Below are 15865 nucleotides of genomic sequence, written 5' to 3' on the forward strand. Positions count from 1 at the left end.
TCATCTGAAAATGTCCTTTGTTTTGCCTTGTTCACGAGTGATCGTTCATCCTGATGCACCTTCTGACCCCTCATCCTGTAGCTATTCCATGGCCACCGTGTGGCAGGCATTGTTTTAGGGCTAGGGAATCAACAGTGAGCAAATTTGCAAAAAGTTCTTATCTCATGACATTTTATTGGCGGGAAGCACTTGTATGCATGGTTTATTTCCTTAAATCTCATGAACCAACCTCTGCTACTTTCAAACTTTTCTTCTGTAGCTTTCTCACTCCTCTCAGCCTTTGTGGAACTGAGGAGAGTTAGGGCCTTGCTCTGGAGTAGGCTTTGGCCTGAGGGAAAGTTGTGGCTGGTTTGATCTTCTATCCAGACCACTCAAACTTTCTCCAAATCAGCCATAAGGCTGTTTCGCTTTCTTGTCATTCATGTGTTCACTGGAGCAGCACTTTTAATTTCCTTTAAGAGGTTTTCCTTTGCATTCACAGCTGGGCTAACTCCTGGGTACACAAGGCCTTGCTTTCAACCGTTCTCAACTTTGAACAGGCTTTCCCCACTAAGCTTAATCATCTCTAGCTTTCGATTTAAAGTGAGAGATGTGTGTCTCTTCCTTTCACTTGAACACTTAGAGGCCGCTGTAGGTTATTAAAGGTGTAACTCCACAATTGTGTCTCAGGGAATAGGGAGGCCTGAGGGGAGGGAGAGAGAGAGGGAGCAGCTGGTCATTGGAGCACTCGGAACACACCTGACATTTATTACGTTTTCTGTCTTAAGTGGGTGCCGTTGTTGGTTCTCCAAAACAATTACAAAGTAAAATCAAAGATCACTGATTACAGATCACCATGACAGACATAATGATAATGAAAAAATTCGAAATACTACAAGAATTACCAAAATGTGACACAGAGATATGAAGCGAACACAAGCTGTTGGAAAAATGGCACCCATAGAGGTGCCCCAACAGAGTTGACACAAACTTTCAATTTGTAAAAAAAAAAAAAAAAAAAAAATGCGGTATCTGCCAGGCACCATAGAGCAAGGCGCAATAAACGAGGTCCGCCTCTGCGCGCAACCCCCTCGCAGGGAGGCTGTAAACACAATGCAGGAACATCACGAAAAGGCCCGTTCTGAGCTCTGGGCTACAGAGGGCGCTGTTCGGTGAACAGGTCATTTCGCCGCTCAAAGCTGCTCACAGTGCATCTCTGAAGTAACGCGCCCAGAATTTAACTTTTCAACATGTGCCGTGCCACAAACTGGGTCACTGAAAACCGCGGAAGTTTATTCCCCCCGGGACCAGGTGGGCTGCGCCCTCAGGGAGCTGAGCGGTCCCCGTGAGGCCCCTTCGCTGCCTGCACAGTTCAGCTGTGCCGTCCCCAGCGCAGCGGTGCCTGGACCCGGTGTGCAGAGGAGTCGTGGTAAGAAATGTGCACACATCGTCCAGACAGACGGTCCCGTGAGTCTCTCCAACAGAAAAGAGGAAGGCCAGGCGGAGTCCTGAAGGCGAGGCTTGCAGTGGTGGGAGAACCAGGCAGAAGGCCACGGGCCTGCGGGGCTCCCAACAGCGACCAGGGCGGCGTCCTCCACACGCGGGCGCCCCAGGAAGGCAGAGTCTGTCCGCGCTGCCTGCCGTGTGTGGCAGCTGCGCGCTCCTTACCTGTGGGGCAGAGCTGGCTGGAGCCACTGCCTGAAGAAACTCGGCTCTGCCCTCCGCTCCGGGGAGCAGAATGTGGCCGGTGGATGCTGAGTTCCTTCTGTGGCCTTCCGCAGCCCGCAGGTAAGTGACTCTGCAGAGCATCTGGCAGGCCCGCGCTTCTGCTTCTCGTTGCCTTCTAGGCGGTTCTGACTTTGACCCCCCTTTCCTTCTCTGCTTGTGCCCTCGAATCCTACGTTAGGGAAATGGGGATCCTGTTTTGAAACAAAATGAGAAGGAATCATACCCTTCAACTTCAGAACACTTCTAAGTCAGTAGAACCTGTAAGGAAATACAACCACATTCTGACTATCTTCTATAGGTTGATGGTATTAAAAGATGCTGTAAAATAATGTAATTGTATAAAAAGAAAAGAAAAAAACAATGGCAATAAGAAAAACGTTCTCCATTTTACTATTAAAAATTTAGTAATAGAAAACTTTATTCACAGAAATTCATATCGAAAACCAACTGTGGGCCAGGCGCGGTGGCTCACGCCTGTAATCCCAGCACTTTGGGAGGCCGAGGCGGGCGGATCACGAGGTCAGGAGATCGAGACCATCCTGGCTAACACGGTGAAACCCCGTCTCTACTAAAAATCCAAAAAACTAGCCGGGCATGGTGGCGGGCGCCTGTAGTCCCAGCTACTCGGGAGGCTGAGGCGGGAGAATGGCGTGAACCCAGGAGGCGGAGCTTGCAGTGAGCCGAGATTGTGCTCCTGCACTCCAGCCTCTGTGACAGAGCGAGACTCTGTCTCCAAAAAAAAAAAAAGAAAACCAGCTGTGAATAATAGGTAAAGTTCAGCTGTGTTTGTCAACTGTCAAAACCCACCACCTCCCGGGTGGACCCTGAGGACCCAGTAGGTGATAAAATCTAATCTTCATCAAGGATGTTGGACAATCAATAAACAACAGCTGTATGTTAATAAAGCTGTATTGCCTGTCCTTCTTTACAACTGCACTTTAATTAGATATTTACATTTTGCCTTTATGAAAATATAGGCAAATGTTTTTTCCTATATTTTCCTTGATGAAAAATGTTTATTCATTTGACTTCTTTCTTTCCTATTATTCTCTTTATTTCATTTAAGATGTATGCTCATCTTATATTGAGCTCAGATCTCTGAACTCTTCCTCTTAATAAACAAACCTTCCACTTCTTTTAGTTCATTAAATCTATTTTAATCTTTCTTTGACAGTGATTTTTATAAACAATGGTTGTTTATTAGAGAAAATAATATCTGGACTAGAAGAAGTGTCAATGAGATTAGTTTTACAAACTATCAAGTCAGTTATCTAACTTGTTAAGTGCTGCCCAAATATTAGTAATTTAATAATACTACAGAAATATCATGTTGTCCACCTTTAGAAAAAATTATTCCAAATATGTCATTTGTTTTAATTTGAAGAATACATAGTTCAGACAGTTAATGATTCAACTCATGGAAGCTGACAATTCAGAATGAGCAGTGTGGTAATGTAAGATTAATTTTTCAAATATTTTAAAGTTTCTATTAAATATTTAAAAATTATATACCAACTGGGTCTTAAGATGGCCAATTCGATGCTGCTGGGAAGTGCTGCTCCCTTAGAGAGAGGCCAAGATTTTGACTAAATCAACATAATTTGAATAGATCTTTGTAAAGAAGATGCTGAATGTGGATGTAGAAAAGATGCAGACCCTGAGGCTGAAGAGGGAGGAAGCTGGAAACTCCAAGCAGGGTAACTGAATGCTAAGGCTCCTTCCTGGCCTTATGCAGTGTCTGAGGAAGGGGTAAGTGAAGGGACTTGGAGACTGGAGACCTCACACCTGCCATGGACATTTCAGCTGGTAGGTGGATGTCATCAGAGATTAGACATGTGCTTAGACAGAGCTGCCGCAAGCATGGTGCCAGGAACCTTTCTACTAGGGAGAGCTTTGGCGGAGCCTAACCCACCAAGGCCTGCCTATCTCCCTTTGACAGGCTCTGACCCTAGCTAACCTATCTCCCTTTGACAGTCTCTGGCCCTAACTGAGGAGAAAGCAGGGCCACCTTCCCTGTGGGACTGGGGCACATCTGTCCCACAGGCTACCTGCCTACCAGCCCCTCCCAGGGCTCCTGCCTGGCCACCCTGCAGAAGCCTGTACATGGCATAGCTCCACTGCCCAGCCTGGGTGCTTTGTACCACCTAAGTGCATTCTGGAAGCCTGGGAGCCTTTCAGATCCTGTAGTGCACCTGGGACCCAGTCCCAAGAGTCTGGAGGAGGGAGCTGCAAGCAGGTCCTGATACCCCAGGGCCATGGCCCATGGCTCAGGATCTATGCCTTGCACTCAAGTCGGGGAGGACCCCACACTCTCAGAAAACTGAGAAGGATGAATTGCACTGGTTCACAGGTTGGCCTAGAACCTAGATATGCCTCCCTCCACAGAGCAGGTCCAGTAAGGATATGGCCTAAATCCCTGCTGGACCTCTGTCCAAGGGAGCCCTGAGGCTGAAATATAAAATTATAAATAAATAAATGGAATTGTTGGCAAAGTGCCAGTGATCAGAGGTGGCCCCCCCAATCCCCAGGAATGGATCTGGTGAGGGGGTCACCTCTCTCCCCCTTGCACTGCAGAGCATAGCTACAAATCCAAGGACACACAAAGGAGCCATGCTGCCCATCTTCCATCCATTGTTCTCAAGCACTGTCTACTGGATCACAGCCCAAACTACAACAAGAACAAAAAAGTCACTCTGCAAATTCTCCCTGTTGATAAACCAAGGGCAAGAATTGAACAACAAAGATCCTGTACAGAGCCTCAGCCCTCTGAAAACTTCCAGAAACAAAGCCAACTGACTGTATGAGATTTCCATCACAGTTAAAGGAACACCAGCCTTCTCAGATGGGAAAAAGTCAGCATAAGAACTCTGGCAATTCAAAAAGCTGAAGTGTTTCCTTACCTCCAGATAGGCCATGGAGCAATGGTTAATCAGTCTCCAGCAATGGTTAATCAGTCTGAAATGTCTGAAATGACAGACATAGAATTCAGAATCTGGATGGCTAGGAAGCCTATCAAGACCAGGAGAAAGTTGAAACTCAATTCAAGGATGCAAAGCAATTCAGTAAAATGATTCAAGAGTTCAAAGACTAAGAAGCCATTTTAAGAAAGACCCAAATTGAACTTCTTGAGCTGAAAAATTCACTACGAGAATTTCAAAATACAATCAGAAGTATTAACAGCAGAATAAACCAAGCAGAGAGAAGAATCTCAGAGCTTGAAGACAGGTAATTGAGTCAACTCAGGCAAAAATAAAGAGAAAAGAATAAAGAAAAATGAACCAAATCTCTGAGAAATATGCAATTATGCAAACAGACCAAATCTGTGACTCATTGGCATTCTTGAGAGAGAACAAGAAATAATAAGCAACTTGGAAAATATATTTGGGGGTGTAGTCCATGAAAATTTCACTGATCTCACTAGAGAGGTTGACCTGCAAATCCAAGAAATATAGGGGACCCTAGCCAGATACTGTAAGAGACAACCATCCCCAAGGCATGTGGTCATCAGATTCACTAAAGTCAACACAAAAGAAAAAATCTTAAAGGCAACAAGAAAGATGGGGCATGTAACTTACAAAGGGAACCCATCAGGCTAACAGCAGACCTTTCAGCAGAAACCTTTTAAGCCAGAAGAGATTGGGGGCCTATTTTTAGCATCTTAAAGAAAAAAAATTCCAACCAAGAATTTCATATGCTGCCAAACTAAACTTCTTAAATAAAGAGGAAATAAAATCCTTCTCAGAAAAGCAAATTCTGAGGGAATATATTTAAACTACAACAGACTTACAAGAGATCCCCAGAAGTGGACCTGATGAGGGGGTCCTCAGATCCTCAGGTCCCTGATGAGGGAGACCTGGTGAGGGAGTGCTAAACATAGAATTGAAAGAGCCTGCTACCCCAAAACACACTTCAGCACATAGCCCACAAGCACTATAAAGCAACTGCGTAATTAAGTCTACATAACAGCCAGCTAACAACACAATGACAAAATTAAAATCACTCATATCAATAGTAACCTTGAATGTAAATAGGCTTAATGCCAACTTAAAAGTCACAGAGTGGGAAGCCTGATAAAAAGACAAGCTCCAAATGTCAGTTTTCTTCAAGAAACCAGTCTCACATATAATAATACCCACAGGCTCAAAGTAAAAGAATGGAGAAAATTCTACCATGCAAACTGAAAGGAAAAAAGAGCAGGAGTCACTATACTTATATCAAGTAAAACAGACATTAAATCAAAAATCAAGGACAATAAAAGGCATTATATAATGATAAAGGGTACAATCCAACAAGAAGCCTTAACTATTCTAAATATATATGCACCCAACATTGGAGCACGCAGATTCATAAAACAAGTTCTTCTTGGCCAATGAAAAACCTTAGACAAACACAAAATACTAGTGGGAGGCTTGAACATCCTACTGACAGTGTTAGATCGGGGCAGAAAGTTAACAAAGAAACTCTGGATTTAAACTTGACACTTGACCAACTGGACCACAGACAGCTACAGAACACTACACCCAATAACCAAAAAGTATACATTTTTCTCGTCTGCACACAGAATATATTCTAAGATCAACCACATGCTTGATCATAAAAAAGTCTCAATAAATTCAAAATGATTGAAGTCATACCAAGCACATTCTTGAATCACAGTACAATAATAGTAGAAATCAATATCAAGATCTCCTCAAACTATACAAATACATGAAATTAAATAACTTACTTCTGCATAACTCCTGGGTCAACATCAAAATTAAGGCAGAAATCAAAAAAATTATTTGAAATTAATGAAAATAGGGACACAACTTACCAAAATCTCTGGATGCAGCCAAGGCAGTGTTAAGAGGAAAGTTTATAGCCCTAAATGTCTTCATCAAGAAGTTAAAAAAATCTCAAATTAACAATCTATCTCTGGAAAGGAAGAAACTAGGTCAACTAGGGAAAGGAACTAGGGGGGAGAAAATCCCAAAGCTAGCAGAAGAAAAATAAACCACTGAAATTAGAGAAGAACTTAATGAAATTGACATGTAAAAATCCACACAAAAGATCAATAAAACCAAGACTTGGTTTTTCAAAAAAATAAATAAAATCGATAGGCCACTAGCTAGTTTAACAAAGAAAAAGGAAGAGAAGATCCAAGAAAGCACAATCAGAAATGAAAAAGGTGTTTTTTAAATCAATATCATAACTGACCCCACAGAAATACAAAAGACCTTCAGAAACTATTATGAATAACTCTAAGCACACAAATTAGAAAATCTAGAAGAAATACTTTCCTGTAAGCACACAATTTTCCAAGATTGAATCAGGAAAAGACTGTTACCCTGAATAGACCAATATCAACTTATGAAATGTAATCAGCAATGAAAAACCTACCAACCAAAAATGCCCTGAACCAGTTGGTTTCCCAGCTAAATTCTACCAGACTGAAAGCAATCAAACACAAAACTATTCCAAAAAATCAAGGAGGAAGGTTGTTTCCCTAACTCATTCTATGAAGCCAGTATGAACCAGATATGCAAATCTGGATTTGAAAAAATAAACCTTCAGGCCAATATTCCTGAAGTCTCAATAAATTCAAAACATAGACAGAAACATAGACAGAAAAATCTTCAATAAAATATTAGCAAACAAAATCCAGCAGCATATAAAAAAGTTAATACGTCACAATTAGGAAGGCTTTATTCCTGGAATGCAAGGCTGTTTCAATGTATGCAAATCAATAAATGTGCTTTACCACATAAACAGAATTAAAAGCAAAAACCATATAATCATCTCAATAGATACAAAGAAAGCCTTTGATAAATCCAACATCCCTTCATGGTAAAAACCCTAAACAGACTTGGCATCAGAGGAACATACCACAAAATAATAAGATCCATCTGTGACAAACCCATGGCCAATATCTTACTCAACTGGCAAAAGCTCGAACAATTTTCCTTGAGAACTGGAGTAAGACAAGGATGCCCACTGTCAGCACTCCTGCTCAACCTAGTCCTGGAAGTCCTAGTTTGAGCATTCAGGAAAGAGAAAGAAATAAAGGGCATCCAGATAGGAAAAGAAGAAGTCAAACTATCTCCCTTTGCTGATATGATTCTATACCTAGAAAATCCTGAAGACTCTGCCAAACGCTACCTAGAACGGATAAATGACTTTAGTAAAATTTCAGGATACAAAATCAATGTACAAAATTTAGTAGAATTTCTGTACGCCAATAATGTTTAGACTGAGCATCAAATCAAGAACATAGTTCCATTTGCAATAGTCAAAAGGAAAATGAAATACCTAGGAATGCAGCTAACCAAGGAGGTGAAAGATCTCTATGAGAAGAACTACAAAACACTGCTGAAATAAATGACAGACAATACAAATCAATAGAAAAGCATTCCATTCTCAAGGATTGGAAAAATCACTATTGTTAAAATGGCCATATTGCCCAAAGCAATTTACAGATTCAACACTATTCCTATCAAACTACCAATGTTATTCTTCAGAGAATTAGAAATACTATTATAAAATTCATATGGAACAAAAAAGAGCCCAAAATAGCTAAACGAATCCTAAGCAAAAGGAACAAAGCTGGAGGCATCACACTACCTGACTTCAAATTACACTGTAAGGGTACAGTAACCAAAACACCATGGCACCGTACAAAAGCAGATGCATAAACCAATGGAGCTGAATGGAGAACCCAGAAATAAAGCCACACACCCACAACCTTTGACAAGGCTGATAGAAACAAGCAATGAGGAAAGGACTCTCTATTCAATAAATGGTGCTAGAATAACTGGCTAGCCAAACGTCAAAGAGTAAAATTGGACCCCTACCTTTCACCATATACAAAATTAACTCAAAATGAATCAACTATTTAAATGTAAGACTTCCCACTATAAAAATCCTAGACGATAACCTGAGAAATACTCTTCTCAACATTGGACTTAGTAGAGAATTTATGGCTAAGTCCTGAAAAGCAGCTGTGACAAAACCAAAAATAGACACATGAGACAAGCTAAAGAGCTTCTGTATAGCAAAAGAAATGTTTTTGATACATACAGCAATAATTCGTTCTTACAGGAATTGACAGCTATTTCACATATGGAATAGTTTCCAAGCCTGCAACTTTTGGGGCAGTCCACACTATTCAGAGGCTCATAGGGGATCTGATTTATGAATATAAAATCCCATAGAATAATGCCTAAACCTAAAGGACCAACTTTATGGTAAAAAGAAGTGCAACAATGAACATATGGCAGTGGGATCCATCCATTGACCATATCAATCAAAACCTCTCTGCCTATAAGAGTCATATTGGATTGGTCTCTTTTCTTTGAAAAAAAAAAAAAAAGCAGCTATGGTGTTGACCTGGTGATGACACCTTTCAAAGTTTTGGCTCTGTCCTCAAAGGTGCATTTTCATACTTTGAGTGAATGGCCATCACATGGTCCCCACTAACTAGCATACATGGATGATAAACTGGATCTATGAATGGACAATGGCCAGACTGTATATAAAAACAGGACATTGACCCATAGTCTGCACCAGCCAGTCCAGGAAACCAAATAAGCTCTGTTAACAATCAGCCCAAAACAGTCAGGACTTAAGAACTTCCAGCTTCCTTAATTTTTGCCACCTTTATAACTTTGGACAACTAGAGAAAGCCAAATATGCTCCCCAAACCAATCACATAGGACCCTAGTTAGCCCACCTCCAGCTACCTTGGGCCAACAACCTCTTATCAGAGGATACCTGAAATCTTCCCTTTTTGTTTACTGTAAAACTTTCCCGTTCCCCTGCCTGCCATTGAGTCTTTGCCAACTTTAGGGATTCTAGTGATGTTGGCGGCCTCCCCTGCTATAAAAATCTGTGAATAACAAGCCTCTGCTTGATCTCGCTTGTGTAATCTTTATTTTCACGTGGACCAGAAACCAAAGAATAGAATGAGGTGTAGGAGATCTGTCAGAGTGGTGGAAGAAGCTACAGGGAAAGGAGCAGGCCTTCTGAAAGGTCGGAGGCTCTGCATAGCTTTGGGGGAGAATAAGCTGAAGGCAGCTGTTCTCTTACCCTGAGGCGGAGGACAAGGAATAGGTACAAGGGAGTGTAAGGGAATTTATCTTAAATAGGCTTGTTTACTTATGTTGTCCAGAAACTGACCTTTCATCATCCATACATGTGAGTACTCCCTAAAAGGGGGAACAGTAATGTTAATTACCTGCAAATTGTATTTGCTCCAGGCTTTCAGCATTATATCTATACTGAATAAAAGCAAGCAGCTCTGGCTGTTCGAGACTGCTCACTCTTTGGCCACTAGTGAGTCCCCTAGCTGCTCTTACACTGCATACCTGTGTCTGAGTACTCCTTTCATCCATCACTCTGCCAGGGTCTGCAAGACAGACCCGGCAAGGAGGGATGGTCCCTTTCATTATAACTTCTAGTAATCCATTCAGGAAATCGTTTCCTATCCCAAAACCTGTGGGCCTGCAGAATTAGTGGTTGCCTCTGTCTTGCAAGGTGGATGGGCACTTATACCAGGCAGTAACAACTAACTTGTTACTTGGTTACTTTGGACCACTCATCCTGATAGACCGGCAGACAAAGAAAAGAGTTAATATAAAAGCAGAGGTAATTCATTCTTATTATCATGAGTTCAGAGGCACAATTATATAGAGAAGGAATGTGGAGTTTGTCTGGAACTCTGGTTATTTACTGAATATCTCAATGTTTCTGACTGGTGACAACCAGAATGAGCATGGAAGAAGTCATGATGTGACAAAGGCATGGTCACCAGGAAGTCAGACTCATCGTGGGTGTAGGTCACAGCTTGCAAACAAGCAAGCTCCACTAGCAGAACAGAACTGCTGGGTGTGGCTGAGGGGAATCTAGAACACAGGCAGAGGAGGGAGAGTATACATATCAACTATAGCTCAGGAATGCAGAAGTGCAGAAGTGGAGAATGCTACTTGGTCTACTAACCTCTTGCTGTAAGTTTTGGTAGTTGCAAGAAGACACTACTTGAAAAACCAATTATCAGGATATCCTGAACTTAACACGGGGCACTAGTGTCTCTGAGCCAGGGGGCTTAAGTCGGCCCTGGCATCATCTCACCCATCCTTTGCATTCTCATGCTTCTTACTATAAAGACTTGCACTTCTCAGCCTGCGTGCTTTCTTGTGCTGTAGGAGTAGGTGTATTAGTTTGCTAGGGCTGCACAGACTGAATGGCTTAAGAAACAGAGATTTTTCTCACAATTCTGGAGGCAGAAATTCCAAGATCAAGGTGTAAAGCAGAGTTGGTTTCTTCCGAGTTGGTCTCTTCATCTTGCAGGTGGATCCTTGTCTCTGTGTTGTCCTGTGGCCTTTTCTCCATGCATGTGCATCCCTAGGGTCTCTTTCTCTTCTTCTAAGGACATGAGTCATACTGTACTAGGATCCCACCTATATGACCTCATTTAATCTTACTTACCTCTTTAGAGGCTTTGTCTCCAAATACAATCACAGTGAGGGTTAAGGTTTCAACACATGAATTTGGAGAGGGTGGAGAAAACACAATTCATCCCATAACAGGATGTTTGGGGTGAGCATACATAGGCACAGGTTAAAAGGACCAATGGCTTGATGTCTCTATAAGAAGGGTTTATGCAATGACATAGCTTTCTTGCCTGTTGGGTTACTTATCTCTGAGAGGTATTCCATGCACTGTCCTAGAAGTCACCACAGGGAATAGAGTAGTAACCTGATTAATGCACACTAAATTGTCTTTTTTTCCATCCATAGTCTCATCCCCCACTACCCTATCACCTGCGCCCTGCAATAACCTTCCATATAAACTATTTGCCTTCAAGTTCTTTTTGGGGGGTCCACTTCATAGATAACTCAACCTACGACAAACTTCAACAAGATATTTGTGTTTGTTATAATAGTTATACCTACTGTAATTGATAGTCTTCCATACTTCAGCAACTAAACAAAGAAAAGTTTAATTCTTACTTATGTAAGACTAACTGGCATGAGGGGGTGGGTGTTAACCCTAACAATTGAAGAACCCAGATTGATGGAGGCTTGAACAATATTCAGTGTGTGACTTTCAAAGGTGTCCTCAGCATTAACATCCAACAAGCAGGTGAAAAAAAGATCCGAAAATCATGCAAGTTATTTTTATTGTCCAGACATGGCATTGTAATGGATGGCTAAACAATCCAAAATCCATAAAGCTGTCAGTAAGAAAGGAAGATCGTGAGGATGAACTCCATGCATATAGGAAGTTATCGGTCACAAGTGGAATTTCTTCTGTGCTCTTTCTCTCTCTCTCTCTCTCTCCCCCCACTACTTTCTCTCTCACTTTCATTCCCTCTCTCCTACCTAAGCCCAGTTTTTAAGGCCTCCTAATTGATCCACTCAGCAGACTCACCAAAAGTTTCCAGAATAATCTCTCTTATATCTGCACATTGGCAAACTACCCTCACAATGATACTTAGGTTAGTGTTTGAAAAACTAAAAACTGTTGGCGGGTCAAATTGATGCATCAAAAATTCTATCTTACAGAAACAAAGTAATAAAATGAATTTCATTAAAATTAAATTTTTTGCTTATGTGAAATTACCATTTAGGAAATGAAAAGTTAATCCACAGACTGAGAGAATACAATCATAATACTTAAATCTTACTAAGGACTTGTATCAAGAATATATAAAGAATTCCTACAAATATGAAACACAAGTAATTGAATAATAATAGAAAGTTTTGAAAGATAATTCTTAAGATAACATATATAAATGCCCAATAAGTACATGAAAAGGTGTTCAACATCTTTCATCAGCAAAGAAGTACAAATGAAAGCAAAAACGAAGTATTTTTTACCACCCACTGGAATAGCAAAAATTACAAAGACTGAGACGGGAATAAATCAGGGTGGTCACAGGAGAGTAGATGATCCAGGCAGCAGTTTTAGATGTCTAGCAAAAGGAAACTGTTGAAATATTTGCAGAGACTAAGGGCTAATAAGACCGTAAAAAACAGGGTGTGGACCAAGCTGGCTAAGACCAACTGAACCCAACATGGCGCTGGATTTGACCTCGGTTTCACTAGGACCTTATTATATGCTCATTACACACCTGCTAGTGCCATGGCAGTTCTGAGAACACTCATATTTGGTTAAAAATGGGTGGCAATCACAGACCCGAGAAATCTCCACCTTTGCCAGGAATTTTCATGAATATTCAACCCCTTGGTTGAAGGGGCCCAGAAAGGTAAAACCTGCTTGTACATGTCTGTCTCTTGAGTACAACTGCACTCTCTTTTCTGAAATGTCTACTTTTCCCTTTACAATAAATCTCTGTACTTTCACTATTTCCTGACTCGCCCTTGAATTCATCCTCATGACAGTGTCAAGAGCCTGGACGGCCCTGGGGTCAAGGTCCCACTGGCATTCAGGAACCTCCCCCAGCCTGCCAGTATCATAACAACAGCAAGTGGGGAGAAATGTTGCTGAAGGGAGTGAAAAATGCTACAATCACTTCAGAATATAATTTCATAGTTTCTAGTGAAACCTCACAATTCCATATTTAATAACCAAGAAAATGAACACATGTATCTATATAAGTCTTGCAGACGAATAGTGCTAGTTTTCTTTCAGTAAATTAGTAGGATCATTAGATTTTTAGCTTGTGTTGAAATAACTTTTATTTGTTTATAAATTTGTTACATTCCTATAATTTAAAAAGTCACTTATATTACAAGTCCCCAGATATCGAGACTGTTGTATTATATTTTGTTCATGCTTCTTGTAAAGACATACACATGACATACATATGAGTCTATAAAAATGGGTATTTTAAACTTCCTCCTTTGTTATTAAACAAAAAGTAACTTTTGTGAATTAAGAATAGATTTTGTGATAAATCTACATGACTCAGAAAATATTGTACAAATTGTAGTTTATCGTAGAATTGCTTAAGGGCTCAAATGGTTGAGATTCTCATTTTGTTTCCTCTAATTATCCCTCCTTCCTCACCTGCATTTATGGAGAACACACATTGGGCAAAATATGTGTCTGTCCTACTGAGAAAGTTTATCAACTCTGCCTCACAGAACTGAGAACAAATGCTGGGAGAGCTAGTGTTTTACCAAGATGAACTTAAGCAAACAAAGAGATAGAAACCAAATTCAAAGCCAAGAGCCTTACATATAGATAAAATTGGAAGAATGAGAATATAGCATTTATCCAGGAATCATAAGTTAATCATGTTACCAGGCTTTAGGGCAAGGGGCTCAGTGAGCAGTCAATATAATATTACATGCATAGTTCTTCGAAAATGTCAAGGAAAAATATTTCCCATGGATTTTAACTGCTTGAATTCAGAGCATAGAAAGCGGAAGAAAACTTGAGTGTAATATTAATAAAGACCCTTAAAAAAGATGTTATATAAAAAGAAAAATCACAGGCCAATGAAAAATACATGCAAAATTCTAAATAACATTTTAGCAAACAAAATCTAGTGATTATTAAAAGCATAACACAAGAAAAAGTGAGATTTTTCCCAAGAATGTAATAGTAGTCAAACATTTTATCAAGACATTTAAAAATAAGCATAAAAATAGATGTCTGAATGCTATTTATAAAACTCAAGATCTATTCCTCCCATCCAAGTACTAACCAGGCCCGACCCTGCTTAGCTTCTGAGATCAGAGAAGAGCGGGCGTGTTCAGAGTGGTGTGGCTGTACTCAAAAAGAACTAAAAAGTGTAATAAAATAAGAATACCAGGCTATCACTGAAAAGAAGTTCACAATCTCATGCACACACACAAAAAAGTTATAGGCCAAAAGCAGTGTAGACATGAGAGTCCAGGGGAGGTTAACAGCATCCAGTCTGGAGCCCGAGTACTTGAGGGTTATTCTGAGTTTCTCATCTCTCTGTGATCTTGAACAAGTTATGAAATTCTCTTTGCCTCAAGTCTTTATATTGTTAAATCAAGTTTAGACTAACGCTGCCTTTTAACATATTTTAAGTTCAGCCTAAAGGTTTCTTTGTACATAGTGAACTATAACCTAAGTGAAGATGTAAACAGACTGAAGCCTACTTTTGTGCCAATCACCAAGTTTTGGCCAATCGGGGGCTAACTGTTCAAACGATGTTCAAATAAGGCAAACTCCCACCGAGCTGCAACCAATTTGGTTGTTTCTGTGCCTCACATCTGTTTTCTGCACGTCACTTTCCTTTTTCTGTCTGTAAGTCTTCTACCACGTGGCTGCGCTGGAGTCTCTGAGCCTACTCTGGCTCAGGAGGCTGTCTGAATCACAAATCATTCTTTGCTAAATTAAACTCTTAAATTTAATTCAGCTGAAGTTTTATCATTTAATAGATGGCATCAGAAGTGGGATCCAAATAGATCTTCTGATGATCCCCATGAGTGCTGAGTGACTAAGCAAGGTGCCCACCGGACCCACCGAGGACTAAGCTCTGATATTTTTTATCTTGCTCAAATTCCTATTTAAGGGGTCTGGGGAGTCATGCCCTACAAACCCTAAATTCTCATCACATGGGGTTTATGTAATTCTGTATATTGTGACTTACTTTCCAATCTGACTCTGGCGTAACAAGGAAGAAAATCAAAATATTTTACTCCAAAACATGTTTCTTTGTCATATCTTAAAATGTTCCTGCAAAGCTGTCCCTTGTGGAAAAATCTACATTCTGCAGAGAATCCCTTCCCCCCACCCCCGCCACCCCCTTTTTTTTTCCTTCCTTCCTTTCCAGATCCAGGGAATAATCAACTAAGAGCCAGGCATCCTTTTAGGTTCAATAAGAAACATTTTACAGCCTGCTCTCTCTGAAGTCGGCTATCCGACAGTTCCCTCTGCACAATAAAACTTAGTTTCCACAATCCTTTACCGTTTTTTGTTTTTTGTTTTTTGTTTTTTTGGAGACAGAGTTTCGCTCTTGTTGCCCAGGCTGAAGTGCAATGGCACGATTTCAGCTCACTGCAACCTCCGCCTCCCAGGTTCAAGCAATTCTCCTGCCTCAGCTTCCCAAGTAGCTGGGATTACAGGCATGTGCCACCAGGCCCAGCTAATTTTGTATTTTTAGTAGAGATGGGGTTTCACCATGTTGGTCAGGCTGGTCTCAAACTCCTGACCTCAGGTGATCCACCTGCCTCAGCTT

The 15865-nt window shown here is 40.8% G+C and overlaps 1 protein-coding gene across 1 annotated transcript in view; it reads right to left on the bottom strand.

Moving 5' to 3' along the window:
• Positions 1-729: 729 nt before the first annotated feature.
• Positions 730-15865, bottom strand: part of LOC105545985 — a 23104-nt gene continuing 7968 nt past the window's right edge. The window contains exon 2 of the mRNA XM_011989060.1: positions 730-1876. Coding sequence (XP_011844450.1) covers positions 1252-1876 — 625 coding nt within the window. The 3' untranslated portion in view covers positions 730-1251. The remainder of the gene's footprint in view (positions 1877-15865) is intronic.

The sequence above is a fragment of the Mandrillus leucophaeus genome, unplaced genomic scaffold (assembly GCF_000951045.1).
Source record: "Mandrillus leucophaeus isolate KB7577 unplaced genomic scaffold, Mleu.le_1.0 Scaffold345, whole genome shotgun sequence".
In the NCBI taxonomy this organism is placed as follows: Eukaryota; Metazoa; Chordata; class Mammalia; order Primates; family Cercopithecidae; genus Mandrillus; species Mandrillus leucophaeus.